Source organism: Colossoma macropomum, unplaced genomic scaffold (genome assembly GCF_904425465.1).
Source record: "Colossoma macropomum unplaced genomic scaffold, Colossoma_macropomum, whole genome shotgun sequence".
Lineage (NCBI taxonomy): Eukaryota > Metazoa > Chordata > Actinopteri > Characiformes > Serrasalmidae > Colossoma > Colossoma macropomum.
The window spans coordinates 39,065,260-39,090,100 of record NW_023494805.1 but is presented as its reverse complement, the minus strand read 5'-3'; the positions used below and the strand labels follow the sequence as shown (position 1 = coordinate 39,090,100).

General features: G+C 40.9%; 1 protein-coding gene across 1 annotated transcript in view; it reads left to right on the top strand.

The window, feature by feature from the left end:
• The first annotated feature begins 13,286 nt into the window (after positions 1-13,286).
• st6galnac3 (ST6 (alpha-N-acetyl-neuraminyl-2,3-beta-galactosyl-1,3)-N-acetylgalactosaminide alpha-2,6-sialyltransferase 3) overlaps positions 13,287-24,841 on the top strand; it is a 117,250-nt gene continuing 105,695 nt past the window's right edge. The window contains exon 1 of the mRNA XM_036597481.1: positions 13,287-13,474. Coding sequence (XP_036453374.1) covers positions 13,457-13,474 — 18 coding nt within the window. The 5' untranslated portion in view covers positions 13,287-13,456. The remainder of the gene's footprint in view (positions 13,475-24,841) is intronic.

The window sequence follows — 24,841 nt, the reverse complement described above, 5'->3', positions numbered from 1 at the left end:
AGCTAGCAAGCTAGCTTTGCTTGCTATTGTTATATAAGTTAAGATCGTTAGGAATGCTTATTTAAGGCTATGTATAACATTTATATGTATAAATATTTGGATTATATCAAGACCGGTCCTTACTCAAACAACAGTTCAGCAAATCTTTTCTATATTAAACATAAAATTAGACTGGGAGTAAATCAATGTTATGGCAGTATACAGTCAAATCGAGCTAATATATAAATACACACACACAATCTGTGCCACTTATCCTCCTGGGTCACAGCGGGTGCTGAAGCCTATCCCAGTAGTCATTGGGCAGAAGGCAGGAAACACCCTGGACAGGTTGCCAGTCTATCACAGGCCTGACTGCATGTCTTTGGACTGTGGGAGGAAATCCATATGGACAGACGAAGAACATGCAAACTTCATACAGAAAGGACCCTGGTTACCCAGCCGGGGAATCGAACCCAGGCCCTTCTTGCTGTGTGGTTGCAGCACTGCACCACCATGCCGCCACTGATATGTGTATAGGACACATCAAATAGGTTAAATTAGAAAAATTATTGTCTCTGCCATTTACAGGATTTAAGTCTGGGTGGAATGTCTCCCAAAAAGTCCTACTTAGGGCCCCCAAAATGCTAGACCCAGCCCTGTTCTGATGTCCATAATAATGCTATCTGTTTTGTGGAGGCCAAAGCTGGACAACAAGTAAGTTCTACATGTTTGAGCCACTTTGTCTCCTGTAAAATATAGTCCATTCTTTGCAAGAAAAAAATGCTTTTTTGCATTTTTAGAACTGCAGTTAAACTCTGTTCAACTATGCTTAAGGCTTGGCATTGCACTGCGCTTCACACTGAGGACAGCAAAAGGAAAGCTTGATTCTCTTAAATAATTACTTTCTTCTTTCACGTAGCCCTTCTGCCAGGATGCTGTAAGAAGATTACTTTAGAGCTGCGGGAGTGCCCCTGGGCTCAATACTAGGTCCTTTGCTGTTTTATTCAAATGAGAAATTGCAAGACTTATCAAATCACTCATTCTTATAGTTGTACTGTTCATTTCACTAAACTTAGGAGTTTGGAAATACAGACTTTTCTGCTACTTACATTTCCTTCCCCACATGAAAAAGATCTTCAGAAGTTTCCAGGCTGTCAGTCTTAGAACCCCGCTGGATAACAATTTGAGTTTCAAAGTGCATCACTGAAATGGCACAGTCATGCTCCTCTGCTGCGCGTAAAACCAGGAAAAGCTTGATGCTGTACTCTATCGGGCTTCTGGTTTTGATTCTGCAGATTCATAGCAACACAGCATCCCTCTGCGACTTGTCCGTGAGCCACAGCTGGAAGTAAATTCATATACCGTAGATGAACATTCTGTAAGAGTTCTACAGCAGCTTCTTAACAGAAACTGCATATGAACCATAGACGTTACACTGTCCCTATGTTTTTAGTCACCTGCTCCACAGCCCAATGCTGGGGGGCTTTATGTTGACATTTGGCATGGTATGGTGACCTTCGCACAGGGGTTGGCAGCATGCGGCTCTTTTACTGCCCTTTTGTGGCCCCACAGCTGAATCAGATTTATAGGTAATAATAAAATAATCCTCCTTTGCAGTAAAATAAAGCTCTGCTGATCGTTCAACACAGTTTAACAATAAATGGTCTTAAACTCTGGAGTTAATGTAGAACTGCTAATTCACCCTTTAACCGTGAAGGTTGGTGCGCAGACTGCTGGTCACCATAGCAACACAGACAACAAGCTAGCTAGTAGCTAACAAAATGGCAAAGACAAAGATTTAACGAACATCGATAATCTGGAGACGAATGGAATTATTTGCGTTTATAATCAGTCCAGCTGGTTTCCTGATACGTTTAATCTGCAACGAGAAACTGTCAAACACTAAAAAGTTGTGAAGCTGAAATCAGTTTCTCGTTCATCAGGTTCTTGTTTGAATTGTCCCGTTCCACCTTAAATGGTGTAGCAGTCACATTCTGGTACTTCATGCATCATTTAAGGTGGAACGGAAAAATTCAAACAAGAAGCTGGAGAATGAGAAGCGACTTCAGCCTTGTAAAAAGTCAAACGTTGAGAGACATTTTACAGAAACTATTCAACTTTTGCAGAAAAGTTTCCTGCCGGAGATGTGAGAAAAGCGGCTATAACTGAACTAAAGCTTAAAGTAGAGCAAAGTAAGTCTGTGTTTTTGTTTATATTTTTTAGCCTATTCTAGTACATTAGCATGTACTGAGACATATTTACAGCCAAGATGGTAAAATGGACATACAGTTTTGTGGCTCATAAGGTGGTTTGATTTTTGTTGAAATGGCTCTTTTTTAACATTGCTTACCATTGGCAATGCTTTTCTATAATGATTGTACAAGCTATTTGTTTGCAATTGAACACCCGTATTAGCAGTAAATGCACGATCAAGCCATGCAGTCTTTATTTTTTTTGATAATGTAATTACAAACGACAAGTCTTTAGTACACTAATAATCTCTATATTGATTACCCTTTCCATAATCAATGAAAATTCCTCACTGAAGTAAACCGGAGCATGTTGAACCTGATGTTCTTCAAGATCTCTTTTAGGGGGCTGTTTTCTAGGACACTGGAATGTAGAGATGCACTGTCATCATGTCATAGTAACATCTATTGTTTTAAACATAGAACATAAATATAGAATAAAGCAAAGGAAGGCTTGATTCTCCTGAATAATTAATTGCTTCTTTTAAATAATACGGCTAGGCTGCTTTAAGATTACTTTCTAGCTGCAGGAGTGCCCCTGGGCTCAATACTAGGCCCTTTGCTGTTTTATTCAAATGTGAAATTACACAACTGACTAAATCACATGAACACTTTTTAGTTGTACTCTAATTTTTACTAAATTCTGAAAATCAGAAATAGGAGATATAACCAGGACATATGATGATTATAACATGGTATCAGTCTCCTATCTACTGTTTTAAACAAAGAATATGAATATACAGAAACGTTCATCTTTGGAAAATACAAGCCAAGAAGGAAAAATTGTTATTCTGCTTGACTTGTTCTGAAAAACTTTATTCAACGTAAGCTTTCGGTCAAACAAATTATTTTGAAGTGAAAAAATAAACATCAAGTTTTTACTTGAATTTGCTCCATTTTCTACAACAGCGATTGTGAACAGTGCTCTGTGAACTGCAGCACAACCTCATGAATGAAAGTAAATCTTTTTCCAAAAAAAAAAAAAGAAAAGGAAATCCTAAAAAATCCAACTGAGAAGGCAAAAAGGATCTAAGGTTCTGTGATTTTCAGAAGTGGCTTGGAAGCCTCACAAGGGAGTCTGTCTGGCTAGAGTGGGCATTGTGGTGGTCTGTCAGCACAGGCCCAGAATTACCAACCTCAGGAGGGTCCATCACTCTGTCTGTCTGAGCCCAATAAGGCCTGGGAATCAGTGCTGAGGCTGGCATTGTGCTGTTTGAACTACCTGACCCTGAGTGATGCTCAGTGGGACAAGAGTCAACTGGCAGATTCCCATTGCCTCATATTACCAGCACAGGTTAGCTTATACCTTCGTGAAAGCCTATGGGGTCCTATTGTACATAAGAGTGACATTTTATCTTTTTCTTTTCTTTTCTCATAGTTTATGCACTCAGAATATTAACCTCTTTAAGCAGAGGACTTCTTTTTTGACTCTGGTTTATACACTACATGGCCAAAAGTTTGTAGACACTTGAACTTTATATCCATATGTACTTCATCTCATTTCAAAACCTCAGCAAACTTAGCAAACTATTTCTTTATTGACCTTAATTGAGGCGTTGTCATGGTGAAACAGGAAAACCTGCATCAGACTTTTGCCACAAAGTGGATTTAAGCTGTAGCATAAAGATTTCCAATGAATAAGGAAAAAACAGCCCCAGACTCATTATTCCACCTCTACCAAACTTACAGTTGGCACCATGCATTGGAGCAGGTTGCGCCTTTCTGGCATTCGCCAAACCCAGATCCATCCATCGTTCTGCTACATGGTGAAACTTTAGAGAATATGTTTCTGCTGCTCCAGAGTCCAGTGGCGGTGTACTTTACATCACTCCAGCCGACGCTTGGCATTGCGCATGGTAATCTTTGGCATAAGGGCGGCTACTCGGCCAGGGAAACCTAATTCATGAAGCTAATGAACGAACATTTCTTGTGCTGATGATGCTTCCAGAGGCAGTCTGGAACTTGGCAGTGGGTGTTCCCGCTACCGAGGACAAGTCAGTGGTCATTTTGCCTAAGCTTGTGTGGCTTACTCCTTCACACCTGAACTATTGATATTTCCAGTTCATGATAACTTACAGTTACAGCACTTACAGTTGACTAGGTCAACCCTAGCAGGGCACAAATCTCGAGACTGGATGCTGAATCTCGGCTCCACAGTGTGCAGCATAGCGCGAAAGCCCCGGTTCTCAACGACTGAGAACAGACAGCAGACAGCAGGTCACACAGCCCCGAGGTCTGGCCTCGCCAGTAGCGAACGAAAAAACAGATTAAGACGAACATTTGGAGGACCTATTCGCATTTATAAGCAGCGCGGTTGGTTAAATCTGCTGAGAGACTGTCTTTCTCTAAAAAGTTGCGAAAATGAACTCGCTTCTCTTTCGAATTTTCCCGTTCCACCTTAAATGGTGCAGCAGTTACATTCGGCGCCTAAGGCAGAATTAAGGTGGAACAGGAAAATTAGAACGAGAAACTGGCGAATGAGAAGCGACTTCAGCCTCGTAAAACAGCCGGATGCTGAGACATTTTACAAGAAACTCTTCTAGTTTTGAAGAAAGGTTTTCTGGCCGAGATGGGAGGAAAGCGGCTATTAAAGCTTAAAGCAGAGCGAAGTAAATCTGCGCTCTCGTTTATATTTTTAGCCCATACTACGACATTAACACACACTGAGACATACTGGACATTAAATGTTGTGGCTCCCAAGCTGGTTTGACTTCGTTGAAAGGCAAAATGGCTCTTCTTATCATTTGTGTTGTGACTCCTGACCTAACCTGGCTTTAATGCAGAGGGAGCCGGTCGGATTTCTCGCTCCTCCAGTAGTGTTTTGTTATGTGCCGCCACAGACTGTCCGGGCGCTGCACTTTCCCACTTACAGTTCCGCCTTTTGCGTTCCATCAACATTACGTTATAAATTAAATATTTAGAAAAACGATTTTTGACGTTGAATGAATCGATTCAGAATCGTTCACGTCCGCATCGCGATGCAACTAAGAATCGAGTTTTTCCCGCACCCCTAGTAGCCATGTTTACATGCAGCCTGATAATCCGTTAATAATCCGACAGTAGCTCAATCGGAATAGAATACATCCATGTAAACACCTCAATCGGAAAAGACTAGTCCAATTAAGGCCATTCGGAATACAGTTTCTATCCGATTGAAAGAGGTGGCTAATCCTGTAAATAATCTGTTAAACAGAAGAATAATATCCGTGTAAATGCCTGTATCTGATTACATTCCCTATCGGAAAGTTTAAGTCCGTTCTGATCATGTTCGTCGCGTCATAGTGAAAGTTTATGCCGTTCAACATGGCGGAGCAGAAACTGGTCTGCAGAGGAGACGAAGTTTATGCTCTGATCTTTAAAAGACGGCGGTGGGACGGACGTCCAGCTTATGTGTCACAGAACACGACGTCTTCCTCTCGGCCTTCTTTAATAAGGACATGTGAAGGACGTTTTCCTGAGTTTGACATCATTTTAAAGTCATTAAAAACACAAGCGCTGCTCACTGCTGCTCATCTCACTCTGACTGGACTCATGTGATGCTGGTTGTCATGGTAATGCTAAGTGGTTCTCTATGCATAATTTTGGATCTGATTACTTGTAGTGAGCATGTAAACAGAGATTTTCCATCTGATTGTTGAGTAGAGTGAGCATAAACAACTCAGTCTGAATCTGTAATCAATGTATTCAACTGGATTGGCAAAATTCTTTGCATGTAAACACAGACAGTGAGTTCTTAAGTTAGACACATTCTACTGCCAGTGTTTGTCTATAGGGTCTTATTCTTGAATTTATGCACGTTCGCAATAGGTGTATCAACAAAAGCTAAAACCAAGAAGAAATGCTGTCTAAATACTTTGGCCATGCAATAACATTTCATACTATAATATCATCAAGTGGAAACACATTGACATTTTACACATATATTGAATAGGCAAAGCCACATACAGGGTCTACCTGCCAGGTGTAATTTGTTCTTGTTTTGAATGCAAACGAGGTTAGGATGATAAAATTATTCCTTTGTGATCTCTCAATCATTTTAAAGGTTTATCAGGAAGTCAGGTGGGCTGTAAAAAACTGCTAAAGAGAAATAGTCTTTTCTGAAATGCGAGTCATCAGAGTCTCTGTGAAAACTTCTGCATGTTGAAAGAACTTTCACTACTTTAAAAGCTTACATGCAGCTTTTGGTGATAGTGTCACTGTTCTCTTAATACAAGTCATGTTTTCTAAAAGTGTCTGAAGTGTAGACACCATCACCAGGGGGCCTGCGGGAAGCTGCTCACGCTGTTCGGCTTAGTTGTACCGTGGCCTACTTTGCTCATGTAGTACTTTAACACTGGCAGGAAGTACAAGGTAGGTGTTTCTAATAAAGTGGCCAGTGAGTTAAAGAACAAGGTAGGTGTTTCTAATAAACTGGCCAGTGTGTGGAAATACAAGGCAGGTTTTTCTAATAAAGTGGCCAGTGAGTGGAAGTACAAGGTGGGTGTTTCTAATAAAATGGCCAGTGAGTGGAAGCACAAGGTAGGTGTTTCTAATAAACTGGCCAGTGTGTGGAAATACAAGGCAGGTTTTTCTAATAAAGTGGCCAGTTAGTGGAAGTACAAGGTTGGTGTTTCTAGTAAACTGGCCAGTGTGTGGAAATACAAGGCAAGTTTTTCTAATAAAGTGTCCAGTGAGTGGAAGTACAAGGTGGGTGTTTCTAATAAAATGGCCAGTGAGTGGAAGCACAAGGTAGGTGTTTCTAATAAAGTGACCAGTGAGCAGAAGCACAAGGTGGGTGTTTCTAATAAAGTGGCCAGTGAGCAGAAGTACAAGGTAGGTGTTTCTAATAAAGTGGCCAGTTAGTGGAAGTTCAACGTAGGTGTTTCTAGTAAACTGGCCAGTGTGTGGAAATACAAGGCAAGTTTTTCTAATTAAGTGGCCAGTGAGTGGAAGTACAGGGTAGGTGTTTGTAATAAAATGAACTGTACCTTCAGATGGATGTGTAAAGTGCACTGGAGGCCGATCCTCTTTAATCAGCCTATAAAAATGGGCTGTTAAGCTGAATGTATGTTTTTAGGTCACGTACACAACATGTCCCAGATTGGAGTCTTTGCCAAGCCTTACATTAATATAATCCAACCCAAAGCCTTTCAGCACCAGCAGAAGACGACACAGGACCTTTGGAAGTCTGTACAGTCAATGCTACTTTAATGTAACATATTAATATAATATATATATGGTTAAAGTTTCACAATGTACCATTAAACTTCCCAGTCTATACAGCCCATGTGTGAAAACTAAGCAGCACATACAGCCTATTTTTAATTTCAAGTGTTTTTGTGGTCATTTTGTTGTGACTTTGTCATACTTATTTAGTGTACAGCAGTTTAGCCCAACCCACTCAAGCTGAAGTTATAAGGAGTGTTTTAGATTTGACAGTTTTTTTTAGTTAAGGCAAAATACAAGGCAGCCAATCAGAACAGTACTCATTTACATATATCAGTCTTAAAAGCTCAGAAACAAAAACAGCCCGTTTAATTCTAAGGGATTAAAAGAGGTTGGAAAAGAGTCATCTTTATATGGGTCATTCTACCGAACTGGCTCAAAGTCAGAGTTGAACACACTGTAAGGGGCAGACACCTCCCCATAGAAAGTACCCTATAAATGATGATTTTGTATATATTTATGTATATATTTTTGTATATATGTAGCTGATTAATACTTTGCATGTAAATAGATCATAACATGATCCTTACAAATTTCTAAAGTCTGACTACTTAATTGTTTTTTAAATAGTTTTTAAAAGCAGTTTGAACTAATTCAGGTAGAATAGTCCGTTAGTGAAATATGACTGGTTTTGGTACATATAAAAAAATAATAAGGAATAAAATAAACTATGAGAAATGTGTTCATGGGCGTACACTTTTAAAGGGGAATTCCACCAATTTTGAAAAATGTTTGCCTAATTAAATAGTTGTTAAGATGAATGGCTGAGATGTAACAAAGTCAAAGTCATTCAGAGTGGTTTGGTGTGAAATGCTTCGTTCTAGTGAAACTTACCGAATTGTTCACAGTGGTGGTGATAGGAACCAGACGTCCACCTCTAAAAGCTCCCTCACAGAAAGTTACTACATGAACTGGTTATGAATTCACTGCCTGAGTCCTGAGACACTGTTTTACAGTAATTTAGAAAAGGCTTAAAAAATATTTTAAAATCCACTCATGGTGGAGGGATACATGCAGGACGTTGTAAGGCAAAATAGTCCCCAAAGAAAACTTATTATTTCAGATTTATGACTATTTTACCATCTTCAACATTCCATACAAAACTCAGAAGACTTGTGTAGGTTCACTGGTGGTTTTGGAGAGTAAATAAAACGTCTATGTCTGTGTTGTTGTCATGGTGACCGCTGGTTCCCATCACCACCACTGTGAAGACATCTGAGTCTCTACAATGAACTATTTCACACCAAACCCACTCTGAATGACTCTGTTTACATGTCAATTTTGAAAAATTGTTGGAATTCCACTCTAATGACCTAAACTCAGCATGATGACTTGTAATTGAAGTACATGTGACCCTGGGTGGAGAACGCTATGCGTCTTGGCAAAAGCGAACAGAAAGTGCTTCAGGCTTCTAAACAAACCCTCTCCACTCAGAATGAATGTGTTTCATTTCTATGCTAACAGCTTAACAGCAGAGTCAGATGTTGAGTGCTAACCTCTTATGTTCTGTTGACTTCGCAATTATGGTCCACTTCACTCTAAACTAAATCATGAGGTCTGTCCTGCAGAGAATGTTGTTAAAGCTGTCATTTTCCCAGCACGTTTCGTACGGAAATCTGATATATGGCCATAAACGTGCATATGCTATAATAGATCAGGCATATATTTAAGCAATAAGCCACAAGAGGCTGTGCGTTACTGAGATTTTATCACAGGGAAGGGTGTTGTTAGGCATGACACGAAGTGCCTAAAACTCCCTTCTCTGTGATAAAATCATAGTAACGCACAGCTTCAAGTGGCTTGGTCCTTTTATAAGGAAGCAGTTTAATAGAGCTGAAAATACTATATTAAAATGTAACATAAGAGTCCTGATGACACCAATGACCAAAATCTCTGTGACAAATTAATTAAAAAAAAAATACACCTTTTTTAATGTAGTATAATGTTAATGATATAAAAAGTAAACATTAATCTGTTTTGTGCAGTTTCCAAAAGCAAACATTTTAAAAATATTATTTCATATTAAAAATGGCTTCTCAAATGTTGAAAATTGGTTATGCGAGCTGTTTTACATATGCAGAGCGATTTTGAGAAATCAAAGAAATCGTAAAGGAAGTGTGTTATTGAATATTAGGTCAGCTGTGTAAATGTAAATACTGACTTTTGGAGCTGTGCCTAATAATTTAAGCATCTTTTTAAGCCCTGCAACCTTTGTGACATGGTTTCCCACTGCAAATGGAGAATGACCCACATACACTATATTGCTAAAAGTATTCGCTCGCCTGCCTTCACACGCATATGAACTTGAGTGACATCCCATTCTTAATCCATAGGGTTTAATATGATGTCAGCCCACCCTTTGCAGCTATAACAGCTTCAACTCTTCTGGGAAGGCTCTCCACATTAGGAATGTGTTTATGGGAATTTTTGACCATTCTTGCAGAAGCGCATTTGTGAGGTCAGACACTGATGTTGGGCGAGAAGGCCCGGCTCGCAGTCTCCACTCTATTTCATCCCAAAGGTGTTCTATCGGGTTGAGGTCAGGGCTCTGTACAGGCCAGTCAAGTTCTTCCACTCCGCTCATCCGAGTCTTTATGGACCTTGCTTTGTGCACTGGTGCGCAGTCATGTTGGAACAGGAAGCGGCCAAACTCCCCAAACTGTTCCCACAAAGTTGGGAGCATGAAATTGTCCAAAATCTCTTGGTGCTGAAGCATTAAGAGTTCCTTTCACTGGAACTAAGGGGCCGAGCCCAACTCCTGAAAAACAACCCCACACCATAATCCCCCCTCCACCAAACTTTACACTTGGCACAATGCAGTCAGACAAGTACCGTCTCCTGGCAACCGCCAAACCCAGACTCGTCCATCAGATTGCCAGACGGAGAAGCGTGATTGGTCACTCCAGAGAACACGTCTCCACTGCTCTAGAGTCCAGTAGTGGCGCTTTACACCACTGCATTTGACGCTTTGCACTGCGCTTGGTGATGTAAGGCTTGGATGCAGCTGCTCGGCCATGGAAACCCATTCCATGAAGCTCTCTACGCTGTTCTTGAGCTAATCTGAAGGCCACATGAAGTTTGGAGGTCTGTAGCCATTGACTCTGCAGAAAGTTGGCGACCTCTGCGCACTATGCGCCTCAGCATCCGCTGACCCTGCTCTGTCATTTTTACGTGGCCGACCACTTCATGGCTGAGTTGCTGTCGTTCCCAATCGCTTCCACTTTGTTATAATACCACTGACAGTTGACTGTGGAATATTTAGTAGCGAGGAAATTTCACGACTGGACTTGTTGCACAGGTGGCATCCAATCACAGTACCACGCTGGAACTCACTGAGCTCCTGAGAGCGACCCATTCTTTCACTAATGTTTGTAGAAGCAGTCTGCAGGCCTAGGTGCTTGGTTTTATACACCTGTGGCCATAGAAGTGATTGGAACATCTGAATTCAATGATTGTGTATGCTGATGTATGGCTGAAATATTTGACCCATATTTAAAAATGGACAGTTTTAAATAAGTTGGCTTATGTTTCCCATATAAGTCCATATGTGACTAATAAGTTGGATATAAGGGAAAACCATACATGCTAATATATGTCATATAATTTGAACCCAAATATTGCCATATATCAGATTTCTGTATGGTTCTAGGCTAAGATGATTCTATTAAGACCAAATTCTGGCCTGTTTGTGCTAATGTGAGAGAAATCTCCCACTTTTATATGCTGTTATATGTCATATATTTGAAATCCTTATCTTGCCATGTATCAGATTTCCACATGGGTTGAGTTTCCTCTTCACTTTATGATGTGTTTCTGCCACAAGGTCGGTGAACTGAAGCTCTGCGCTACGAGACTAAAGGCTGATCTGACATTTCTGATCCTTCTGTTTGCTTTTCTGTATAAAAAAAATCTTTCTTTCACTTTCAGGGCTCTGAAGTCTCTGCACTGTCAGTCTTGGAGCCTCACCGGAGTGCATTCTGCTTTTGTTAGTGCATCATGATGCTGCTACCCTCTCTAAAAAGCAGCAGAAAGAGGAGAGGTGGGTATAATTAGCAGTGGAGAACCATGACTGTCAGTCTCAGGTCTTCAGTTCAGCTCATACACATCAAAACTTGGTCAAAAACAAGAAAAAAAAACGCCTTGACAATAATGCAGATTTCTGCTTTTTGATGTTTGATGTTTAAATATGTATATATATCAACTTTGTAACTAAAGACATTTCACGTTTTATTTGAAGCTTAAACAGGCAATTAGCCTGACATCCCCGCTAGAAAAAGTAGCACAGACTAGCTTAACTGATAGTAGCATAGACTAAAGTAGCATAGACTAGCATAGCTAATAACCAAAACTAGCATTTCACCGTTGTTAGAACTAAACTTTGTATCTTCGTATCTGTATATTAGTTTCATTCCAAAACATCAGGGCTTTGGGATGGGTTTTTTGAAAGCTGATATGTAATAGAAAACACGTTTTTATTTCTGTAGTAAAGGTGGTATTAATCATAATATAGCATTGATATGTCTTATAAAGCTCACTCCTAACAACATATACCTGCTACTATATATGTATTGTAGGTCCCACTACTGGCTTGCGTTGCCGTGGGCCCACCTCCGTGGGCAATGCAGAGTACAATAGAGCAATGAGCACACAAAGTGGCCGCACAAAGAGGCTCTTGGGAAGTGCCACGTTCACGGTAGGAGAGACTTTTACAGTAGATAAGTTGTTGTGGTTCAGTGTGAGATGTGTACATGTGTTATTTGTCCTGTGTTGGGCTGTGAGGTAGTAGTGCAGTGTTAGTGCCTATCGTCAAGTAGAGATGTACTGCGAGAAGTGACCGGCCAGCTGTCTCGGCCATTTCATGGCTGAGCATTCGCTTTTATAGTGCATCTTATTCTCATTCCATGCTGATATGTATATATTATATTACGTTATGTACATTATACTATTATATGCATATACATATTATACTACATTATATAAAACCGTTGAAAATAAGTTAACACATCCTCTACAGAGAACACACTTGTGCATATTCGAATACACAATTACTGTTTATTTGCTGAAATTAACATACTGGGGAAAAAAGGTATGTTTTAATTTTTCCAATATGTCAAACTCAGCAAATAAATGAAAATTTGCACAAAAAAAGCAGAAAAAAATCTGTATTAGGTTTGTTCCCTGTATTTCCCTGAAGTTTTTTTTACCCTTTCAGCCAGAGAAAAGATGCCAAACTGGGAGTAGAAGCCAAAAATCCTCCTTAAAACTCCACTCCAATGCATTTTAGGCTTTCAAAAGCTCCTACCCTCAAGATACATCACCAGAAGGTGCTTTTAATAGCCTTTAAACTGGTAAATCTCACTCTGGGCGCTACTGCAGCACCACTGTAAGACGTGAGGGTTCCAATTTTCAATTTGGCTGGACTGTCCCTTTAACACCAGTGAAAACCTTTGCTCATTTTTAATTTGTCCGGTGAATTACGTGTACAGCTTTACATCTCACAAGGCCACGCTCCACACATAGGATAATACAGTATAAAAAAAAACACGGAATATTGATCTGGAATGTTGATCTTATTCCCAGCTACGTCTGAATTTTAATAGTCAGAACATTTCCCGAGCTGCTGTCTGCCTTAAATCAGAAAACAGAAACAATTTACAGCTCAAAAACATTTATTTGTGTTTGTCTCCACTCGTATTCAGACAAGCCTGGCCCCTCAAAACGGGCGTGAAAGTAAATAAATAAACAAGCAACGCCGACAAGAGTCAGGAATCACATGACGCGAGCGGGGGGCGGGGCCTCCGTGACCGCCAGCCAATGAGAGCAAACGTCAACCGTCAACCGAGGCTTTTTTTTTTTAGAAAATGGACAGAGAATGGTGAATAACGGGAGGAGGTTTGGACGGAAAGGAAGAGAAAATGCCTCGTTTTTTCGGACGTTTCGTGGCTCTAACGGACACAGCAGAGACCCGGTCGGGTTCTAGTCGGTAAAAACGAACATTGTGGGCCGGAACGTCCCCGTTAAGAATGGCCTGGATGTGGAAGGTAAGCTGAGAGGTCTTTTTTTTCGTTGCCATCGTTTCCAGCCGTGAAGCTGCTCAGCTGCTTTTTCGAATTTTCCCGTTCCACCTTAAATGGTGCAGCAGTTCCATTCTGGCGCCTCAGGCGCCAGAATGGAACTGCTGCACCATTTAAGGTGGAACGGCGAAATTCGAAAAAGAAGGTGTCGAAAAAGAACCTGAATTCATCTCTGTTGCTTCTGTCCACTATTATGCTGCTCTCCTGTGCAGAAAATGACCACATACACAACATTTCGAGCCATTTTGTGCCCCTTTTTCTCCGCTTTGTTTGTCTTTCCGAGCAGCTCAATCAGTGCAGTGCATCTGTGAGCTCTTCGGGGAGAGACGCTGTAATGCTCTACGAGTGTACAGTGTAAATAGCACACGTGTTTCTGTTGGTTCTGTGTGGCTAGACTGCTGCAGATGGTGTGGAACTGCTGGACATTGTGTTGGATGGTCCTTCACTGCTGGTAATGCAGGGTGCTACACTGCTGACCGTGGGACAGGACGACCTGAGGGGGGTTCAGAGCCAAAATAACCTAAATTGAGAATAATAGGTTATTGTAAGAAGCTGTGGGGTCTTTTCTTCTGCAGTGCTGTCCTGTTGCTGACTTTGTAAAATGTCTGTTGTTGTTGTTTGTCTTGGGTCAGTACAGCATCACAGACTTGTATTATTGTTGTTATTACTGTAGTACTGTAATAACGCTGTAATAGTATTGATAGTATTAATACTGTGATATTGTGATGTCTGGTGTAAGTACAGTGAGAGTTTATTGACTAGTATCATTATTATTGTTGTTGTTGTTGTTGTTGTTGTTGTCATCTTAGGTTAACTACAGTACAAAGATTCAGAATCTATATATGTTTATATGACAGTTCATTCACTGTTTTGTTATTATTATTATTGTTATTGTTATTGTTATTGTTGTTGTTGTTATCTTGAACCAGTATATGAAATTTGCATTAAATTTAGACTAACATTTTTTCTTTTTTCTCCTTCTTCCTTTTCTTCTCCTCCTTTTGTTTCTTCTTAATCTTCTCTTTCTCCCACTTCTTGTTCTTCTTCTGCTTCTCCTCCTCCTCCTCACCCTTCCTTTCTTTTTCTTTCCTCCTTATTCTTAATCATCTTTTCTCCTCCTCCTTTTGTTTCTTCTTCTTTTTTTGTTCTCTTTCTTAATCTCCTTCTCTTTCTCCTTCTTCTTCATGTTCCTCTGCTTCTTGTTCTCCTTATCCTCCTTCTTCTTCTTCTGCCTCTTCTACTTTTTCTCCTCTTTTCTTCTTCTTCTTTTTGTCCTCCTCCTCCTTCTTCTTTTTTTTCTCCTCTTCATTCTCTTCCTCCTCATCATCTTCTTCTTCTTCCTTTTCTTCTCCTCCTCCTTTTGTTTCTTCTAAATCTTCTCTTTCTCCCACTTTTTGTTCTTCTTCTGTTTCTCCTTTCTTTTTCTTTCTTCCTTCGTCTTATTCTTAATCATCTTATCCCTTTTCTCCTCCTCTTTTTGTTTCTTTTTCTTTTTTTGTTCTCTTTGTTTCTTAATCTCTTTCTCTTTCTCCTTCTTCTTCATGTTCCTCTGCTTCTTGTTCTCAGTCTCCTCCTCCTTCTTCTTCGTCTTCTTCTTCTACTTTTTCTCCTTAATCTCTTCTTCCTCTTCTTCTTCTTCTTATTCCTCTTCTCCTTCTCCTCCTCCTCCTCCTCCTCTTTCTTCTTCTTCCTGTCTGTAGTCAGTACAGTGCTCTATTAATCGTGTGTTGTAGAATGTACACGTAAACGTGTTCGTCCTGTCGGCTCCTCTGGCTGCTGTTCCAGATTCTGAGCTCAGACGTTTCTGTCTGTGGCCTAGTTTTTCTCAGTGAAATGCGCCTTAATTGGATAAAAAGTATCTTTTCTGGAAATGTAGAAAGCCGATTCTTTGTGAGATGGCATTTTAATTAGGACCACCTGATCTGTGAGAGTTTGCAAGAGGAACGGGGTGGTCACGGTCAGTGACTTGTCTGCCCGCACGCAGAACTACTTTTGGAGATTATACACAGGGCAGCCTGCGCTGCTTCATTTAGAATAGCTTTACAATCAACAGTGTGTGTTTTTTCCATTTTGAGTGCGCACACACACACACACACACACACACACACACACACACACACACACAGACACACACCTTAAGTGGGTCGGATGTTTTAGAATCTTCTTGATTTACGATCTTATTAACTTTTCATCAGGAAACAGATAAGGTCACTTTCACATGTGCTTTACTGAGGAACGTAGGAGAGTGACCCGCTTTAGTCTCTTAGTCATACTTTTAAAGGGGAATTCCACTGAATGTCCAGCATTTCTGCATAATTCACTCATTCAGATGTAAACAGGGCCATTCAGAGTGGTTTGGTGTGAAATGGATCATTGTAGAGACTCAGATTTCTTTACAGTGGTGGTGATAGGAACCAGGGGTCACCATGACTACAACACAGACATAGACATTTTATTTACTATCCAAGACCACCAGTGAACCTACACGAGTCGAATAGTTTTCTTCGGGGACTATTTTGCCTTACAGTGCCGTCTGTGTATCCCTCCGCCATGCATGCATTTAACAAAAATACATTTTAGGCCCAAACCTGCTCAGAACTGCCATAAACCATGTGTCGGGATCAGCCAGCAAATTCATAACCATTTCATGTTCAGTAAGGCAGCTTATAAAGGCAGTAAACTAAACCAGACGTCTGGTTCCTATCACCACCACAGGGAGCAGTTCTGACCTGATACGTTAGTGTGATATAATGGAGCGTTTGGCTTTGTTTACATTTGAATGATTTACTTATGCAGTAGTTTAGAAAAATTGGTGGAATCACCCTTTAATGCAGCCTCTACCTGATCTGGACACGCAGTTGGTCAGTGTTCTTAAGATACTGATGACATTCACCACATCCACCAACTCATCACCAACTCATCACCAACTCATCACCAATTCATCACCAACTCATCACCAACTCATCACCAATTCATCACCAATTCATCACCAACTCATCACCAACTCATCACCAACTCATCACCAATTCATCACCAACTCATCACCTTGCTCTTTTTCTTTTTCTTCTTCTTCTTCTTTTGTTTTCCTTCCCTCTTTTTCTTCTTCTTATTCTTCTTCTCCTCCTGCCCCTTTACCCTTTACTCTCCTCTCCTCTTTTTTCTCTTTTTCTTCTCCTCCTCCTCCCACTCCTCTTCTCCTTTTTCATTCTTTTCTTTTCTCCTCCCACTCCTCTTCTTCTTCTTCTTCTTCTTCTTCTTCTTCTTTTTCTTCTCCTCCTCCTCCTCCTCCCACTCCTCTTTTTTTTCCTCTTCTTCTTCTCCTTCTCCTGCCAGTCCTTTTTCGTCTCCTTCTCCTTCTTCTTCTTTTTCTCCTCCTCCTCCCACTCCTCTTTTTCTTCTTCTTCTTTTTCCTCTTCTCCTTCTCCTCCCACTCCTCTTTTTCGCTCTTCTTCTTTCATCCTCCTCCTTCTTCTTCTTCTTTGTTTTACTCTTCTTCTACTTCTTCTTCTACTCACCTTCCTCTTTTTCTTCTTTTCCCTCTTCTTCTCCTTCTTTTCCTCCTTCTCCTCCTCTGTTTTCTTCGTCTCCTTCCTCTCTTCCTCCTCCTCTTTCTTCTACTTCTTCTTCTTCCTCTCCTCATTCTCCTTCTCCTGTCTGTAATGCAGAATCCATATACAAACATTCATATTTCAGTTCCAGTGGCTGCTTACAGAAAAGCACTGTTCTGAGGGTCAAACAGTGAAGTGTGTGTCTTCAGTAAGGATGTGTTTGACCACAGCTGAACTATTTAAACAAACATGGCTTGATAGCTGTTTATTACTCTGTTATGAAACTGTGTGAGGCGTGATGTAAACTACAAAGGCCACAGGAATGCTGATGGACTTCCAGCTTTGTGGCTCACCGCTCAGCTTTCAGAGAGTATGAAAGTGACATCGGCCTAAGTTTCCCAGCTCTGCACAGTGTTTGGGAGAGATTTCTCCCCATTCTTCCTGGCAGATTAGCTCCAGGTTGTTCAGGTTGGTTGGGTGACGCTTGTGGATCGCAATTTTCAAACAGTGCCACCGACTTCAGATTGGATTGAAATGTGGATTTAACCTTGAACATTTTGTTGTTCAACCACTTGTGCATTGCTTTGGCCTCGTGCTCGGGATCACTGCTCTTCTGAAAGTTTCCTCCAAGCTGTAGTTTTTCAGCAGACTGAAGCAAGTTGCCTTGCAGTATCTCCTTTTTACACCATCCATCCATCAGTTTTAATAAGATGCTTAGCCCAGCTGAGAAAAAGCACCCCCCACAACATGACGCTGCCACCGCCATGCTTCACTGCCAGGATTGTGTTTGTTGAGGAATGGATAGTGTTAGGTTTGTGCCACACATAGTATTATGAATTTTGGCCAAAAAGGTCCATTTTGGTTTAATATCACCACAAAACCTTATCGCACATTTTAGTTGGGTCACTTTAATGCTTTAGGGCAAATTCCAGACGTGCTTTGATGTGTTTTTTCTTTAGTAATGGTTTCTTTCTAGCCACCCTCCCTTACAGGCCAGTTGTATGCAAATCGCCCTTCTGTAATCCACACTGTCTTAGTGTCAGCTGTGCAGTAGAGAACAAAATAAGGTTGGAAACATCCAGAGTTCCTTGACTGTTCAGCACAAAACAGCTGAATTCTGCAGACGGGGGGTGATTCTGTGAAAAAAAACATAAAATGCTACGACACTGACATAGCCGTGCTGTAATAGCAGGTGTCGTGTTGTCACGAGCTGTCATGTTAGATTTGGGTCAGTAATATAACAGTCATATCACCACTACCGGTATTTGTTATGACAGATGCTGTAATGTTTGATGGTATGTCACATGCTATGCTGGTAGCAGAAGGTCTACACTCTTAAAAAAGATGGTTCTACAAGGATTCCTTAGTAAAGAAATGGTTGTATATAGAACAGGGGTTTCAAACTCAACCACTAAAAGGGCCATATTAAAAAAAGTCAGCTAATCTGAGGGCCACAGGACCTTGTTTCTACGCTCATTGTCCATTTTATCAGCTCCACTTACTATATAGGTGCACTTTGTAGTTCTACAGTTACAGACTGTAGTCCATCTGTTTCTCTGCATACTTTGTTAGCCCCCTTTTACCCATGGACCCTCACAGAGCAGGTACTATTTGGGTGGTGGATCATTCTCAGCACTGCAGTAACACTAATCTGGTGGTGGTGTGTTAGTGTGTGTTGCGCTGGTACGAGTGGATCAGACACAGCAGTGCTGCTGGAGTTTTTAAACACTGTGTCAACTCACTGTCCACTCTATTAGACACTCCTACCTTGTCAGTCCACCTCAGAGATGATAGCTAATCTGCTGCTGCACAGTTTGTGCTGGTCATCCTCTAGTCCTTTATCAGTGGTCACAGGACGCTGTTGGCTGGATATTTTTGGTTGGTGGACTATTCTCAGTCCAGCAGTGACACTGAGGTGTTTAAAAACTCCAGCAGCACTGATCTGATCCACTCATACCAGCGCAACACACACTAACACACCACCACCACGTCAGTGTCACTGCAGTGCTGAGAATGATCCACCACCCAAATAGTACCTGCTCTGTGAGGGTCCATGGGTAAAAGGGGGCTAACAAAGTATGCAGAGAAACAGATGGACTACAGTCTGTAACTGTAGAACTACAAAGTGCACCTATATAGTAAGTGGAGCTGATAAAATGGACAATGAGCGTAGAAACAAGGAGGTGGTCAGAATGTTATGCCTGATCGGTGTATATTGCACTGCATGCTGGGGATTGTAGTGCTACTGATTGTGAAATGGGCAAATATTAATAGAAAATCAAAATAATTTCAAGGGCCGGATTGGATTGTGCCACGGGTCTGATCTGGCACGTGGGCCTTGTGTTAGACACATGGGATATAGAACTATGAGCACCCAAAGAACCTTTTGCATGAGTAAGGGTTCTTTGAATCATGAAATGGTTCTTCAGATTGATGTGCTGTAGATGGTTCTATATTGAACCTTTTATGATAAGGGTTCTCCATAGTACCTTAAAGGGTTCTTCTATTGTTATGATGTCAAACTTGTAACAATAGAAGGACCCTTCTGGGTGCTGTATAGAACCCTTGTCATAAAAGGTTCAGTATAGAACCATCTGTAGCACATTTATGCACATTTTCAATCAATCCGAAGAACCATTTCATGATGCAAAGAACCTTTATTCATGCAGAAGGCTCTTTGAGTGTTCAGGGTTCTATATAGAACCATTTTTTTTACTAAAGAACCTTGAAGAACCATCTTTTTTTAAGAGTGTACTTAATATAGGTTTTAAATTTTGATCGCAAGCTATTCAGAAAATCCCAGCACCCTGTCATGAGTCAACAAACTATTGTTTTAGCATGATAACACACCATTTTGTGTTTTTATTGCTGCTTTACAGTGTATTAAAAGGAAATTCCACTTCCACTATAGCCGTTTCATGCAACAACTTAAATGACCACTCTGAGTGGCTTTGTTTATTGACCCCTTAAATGGTTTATTAACCCCTTTAAAGGTTTATTACACACTTCTATAAACTAAGAATAGCTCAGCCAGTTTGCACTGAAGTCCATGTAGTTACTGAATAATAATAACCTGAATTTAACACTTATAACTGTTATAACTAGCCTACATCTGCACTTACATACAGCTGGTGCAACTGGGCCCTGGAGTGTAATAAATACATAATCAAATATTTATTTGGAATATTGGCCAATATTTTTTAAAACAAATATCTCCCGACACTGTTATATTTCCAGTTTCTCTACTCCTGCATGGTTTAGTTCAGCGAGATTGTCTCTCTCAAAGCTGCAGGCATGTTAATGAGCATTGGTGTATGTTTTAAAGCAGCGAGGGCATCGTGAGCCTTTGCCACTGTTAAGGCGGTGCAGATGGATAATCAGGGCTGTATATGTGGACGCAGAGGAGGAGCTGCACTGTCTGCAAACCCCAACAATCGGCCTGTGGTTATAAATAGCCTGAATGGGCTGCAGGCCTGTCTGATTAAAAGTGGTCTCGAGTCTGAAAGGACACTCCGCTGTCAGCCTCCATAGTTATTCAAGCCAGGGTCATCAGGCTCTGGCGGGCTGCAATCAGCCTGCAATCAGAGGAGCAGAAATTAACTATTGAACGCAGTTTGTGTAAAATTTATAGTCTCGGTTACGTTAAAGGGATCCATAGGGGATGAACGTGCTGACTGATAATGGTGCTCAGCCAGTGTTCGTTTCATGTGCCGTGCTTTAATCGTGGTGCTTTGCTTAGGGAAAGAGTCGGCGATGGTAACGTGACCTTCATCTGTCGGTCAGCGTCCTCTGGCTTGGCTCGGGTTTCCTTTTTAACTAATGGAAATCTACCTAACCAGTTTACATGGCCGTCAGTCAGCCCTGCAGCCAGGGATTAATGCACTTTGAAAGACAGCAGCTGTTAACAGCAGAGGTGTAGTGTTTTAGGGATTAAAATGAAGAACTGCTGGTTGAACATCATTGGTAACTGCTGGTCACCATAGCAGAATAGAATCTGGCCTAGTTAGTGGCTAACGAAAAGGCAAAGAGAGAGATTTAAGACGAACATCGACAATTTGTAGATGAACAAACTTATTTGCATTCATAATCACTCCAGCTGGTTTCCTGATACGTTTAATCTGCAGTGAGAAACTGTCAAACACTAAAAAGTCACAAAGATGAAGTATTGTTCGAATTTTCCTGTTCCACCTTAAATGGTGCATCAGTTGCATTCTGGCGCCTCAGGCACCATTTAAGGTGGAACGGGAAATTCGAACAAGAAGCTGGCTTTCACGCATTCGTCAAGCTCTAAGATGAACCCGAACTCTATGACTCACATGACTGCTGAGCTTCCCTCGCACTCCGAGTCTCACTTGGACTCCATCTCCCAGAATCCTGTGGGAGATCACATGACTCTTGACCTTTCGTTGTGCTCCAATCAGCGCTCTAGATCTCCGGAATATTGATTCTGTTCACCTGTGTCTCATGTCATATGACCTCCTTAGTTTAGTTTATAAGCCCGGGCTTTAGCCATAGCTAATTGCGAGGTATTAGCTACTATTTGCCTGTATATTGTTTATGACCATTGCTTTCTGTTTTTCGACTCTGCCTTTTGCGTTACCCTTTTGGACTGTTTGCCTTTCTTGTTTGACTCCTATTTTTGACCTTTTTGCCTGTTTTCCTCAACACTGACATTTTTGCTTAACCCTCTTGGATTGTTTGCCCTGTGTTGTGATTGTCTGTTTGTATTTGCTGCTCCTTTTGGATTTGACCCTTGCCTGTTTTGTGACTACGTACTTGGATTTTGATTCTAACAGTAAAGCCTCATTTGCGTTTTCTAACCGCGAGTGTCTGACTCTTGTTGGCACGTTACACTGGCGAACGAGAGGCGACTTCAGCCTCGTAAAAAGTCGAACGTTGAGAGACGTTTTAGAAGAAACTGTTCTACTTTTGCGGAAAAGTTTCCTGTCGGAGATACGAGAAAAGCGGCTATAGCTGAGCTAAAGCTTAAAGCAGAGCAGAGTAAGTTTTGAGTTTTTGTTTATATTATATTTTTTAACTTATACTAAGACATTAGCACATGTTAAGACATATTTACAGCCATTATGGTAAAACGTTACTTCAATAAAATGGACATAAAATGTTGTGGCTCCCAAGGTGGTTTGATTTTTGTTGAAAGGACAAAATGGCTCTTAACATTTGGCACTCAGAGTGGCAAAGTCTCATTTAATATACAGGCATGTGCAAAAGTTTGGGTGCCCCTAGTCTTATTTAAGTAAAAAAAAATAAGTTCTCTATATAGAACACACTTCTGTACGTTTCAGTTCAGAACTACTGTTTGTTTGCTGAATTTGACATATTGGGAAAAATGTAGCCTTTGCAAAAGTTATGGCACATTTTATGTTTTATGGTTTTTTTCCAGTATGTTAATCCCTTAAAATCCCAGGCTTATTGTTCAGTAACTACAGGGACTTCAATGCAAACTGGTTGAGCTGTTCTTAGGTTATAGAAGTGTGTAATAAAACTGTGGGCCCACCAGCACGCCCTGGCCATTTGAGGGTTTAAACTCAGCAAATAAATACAAATTGCACACTAACATTTGCATCAAAATGCCATATTTTAAATTAAATGTGTTCTACGTTAGAAGATATGTTAACTCAGTTTCACCTAGAAAATCAACAAAACATGTCATTTGACCAGGGGTGTAAAATTTTTTGCATACAAATGTACATATTCACAAATACAAACACATTTTACAGCCCTGTTAAAACCCAAAATTGATGTATCAGTGAATTTTTGGCCTGTATATTTTCTCCATCTTCCCATTATGAAACATAACAAATCCCCAAATAGGGATTTCAGTATTCAGATACCGGTATCTCAGACAAATACCTGAGTACCTGAGTACCCGTGCGTGTCCCTAGTGGGTACTACAGTTTATTGTCCTTAGAACAAAGCATTTTGCCACACCGCTTTGGCACCAGTCGAGGGATGGGTTCTTGGACTTGAACCCACAACCTTCTGGTAACTGTCAAATCCATACCCACAGCACTGCTGCCACCTTAGCTCAGTACTTTTCCTCCGGGTTCTTTGGATGATCTTGCTTTCATTACTGTGTTTAAAGCCCAGGGAAACACATCTAAATGTAGCTGAACTGACATAGCGGTGCATTTGCTTAATTATCTTTGTCCCGGGTGGGCCTTTCCGTAAGGCTACAGTGAGTTTTGTTCCAGTGTTTTCAGTTCTTGGCAGCTCGCTGTTTCTCATCCCCAGAGAGAGTCTTCTTGGCTAGCTTCTGTCTTCTTCTAATATGGTGCCAAGCTTCTCCTGATTCTCTTTTCTCTTACAGCATCCACTGTGGATTGTTTCTTTTTTTCAGATGCTATTTTTCTCACAGTACATGGTCGAGCTGTCGTAGTTCTCAGTCTGTGATTCTGTGTGCGGTGTACACCCTGCACTGTTGGGTAGTGGGAGTTTTTTTTCAGCCAGAAGCTGCATCGTGTTCTCCAAAGTTCTCCTTTTTTGATATCCTTCCTGACCTGAAAGACTTGGTTACTCAGAGCTACCTAAGATGGATCTATGGTTGAGCTTTCAGATGGGATGGAGTTGGCAGAATGAACCTAAAGCAGGAGTTTTGTTATCATGAATGGTATTTTGATTAACATACATACATACATACATACATCATCTAAACTGCTTATCCTTCTGGGTCGCGGTGGGGTGCTGGAGCCTATCCCAGCTGTCATTGGGCGGAAGGCAGAATACACCCTGGACAGGTCGCCAGTCCATTGCAGGGCAGATTTTGATTAACAATGCTGACCAAATTAAAATCACAATTTTATTATTCATTAAACTACACTAAATTTAGGCCTATTGGTAACATTACCACAGTTTTTGTGTCAACAGTTTTGATTTTCAGGAGTGGAAATGTAAAAATGTGTGAAAATTGATCATGTGTCCTGATGAGATCACCTTGAGGTAACATGTACAAAGAGAAAAGCAGAGGCCCTACAATTGAACCTTGTGGGACACCACAAGAAGTGATCTATTTTGGGATTAATCAGAGAACTGTTTTCTGCTTTGCTCTGGACCAAGAGTACCAAGCTACAAATGTTAAAACCCCTTAAAACACACAAGCCCACCCACAGTGTTTCCAACCCTTCACTGTCTTTTTACACAGTGTTCTGTTTGACTGCAGGTTTTGAAAGGCCCTTAGCTGGATGATGAAGATTTGGATCATTAGTAGCAGAAACCACACAGGATGCTGGGATTGATGCTGAGCATCTAAAGGCGTTTCAATCCAGTCTTTGAAGACATTTATGTTGTTTTACGGTTCCAGACGCACCTGAGCCAAGTAATCAAGGGCTTTAGGGTTGTGATGCTTCCCTCCGGCTCAGTTCAGAGGCTTCACAGGATGCAGCAGCCAATCACGGGACAATCACGTCAGAACCGTCGGCCAGTTGTCTAGAGATCTAGCTCACCTGAGTATTGACAAACAGCAGCTGCTTGTTATTAGGACTTCTTAAATACTGTTTGCTCACCGCTCAAACTTTGCGAAGTATTGCTCTTTCCTTGTTTGTCTCTTCCGTGTTTTGACCTTTGCTGGTATTTTTGGACTTTGTTTATCCCCCTGTTTGATATCAGACTATTCCTGGTTTTTGCTCTTTGCCTCATGTTTTTATATTACTGTTTTTTTCGGTATTGATCCTGGCCTGTAACAACGGTGTGACTTTGGATTGTCCTGCTATCATTAAAAGTCCTACTTTGCAGCACTGCTGTGTCTGATCCACTCGTACCAGCACAACAC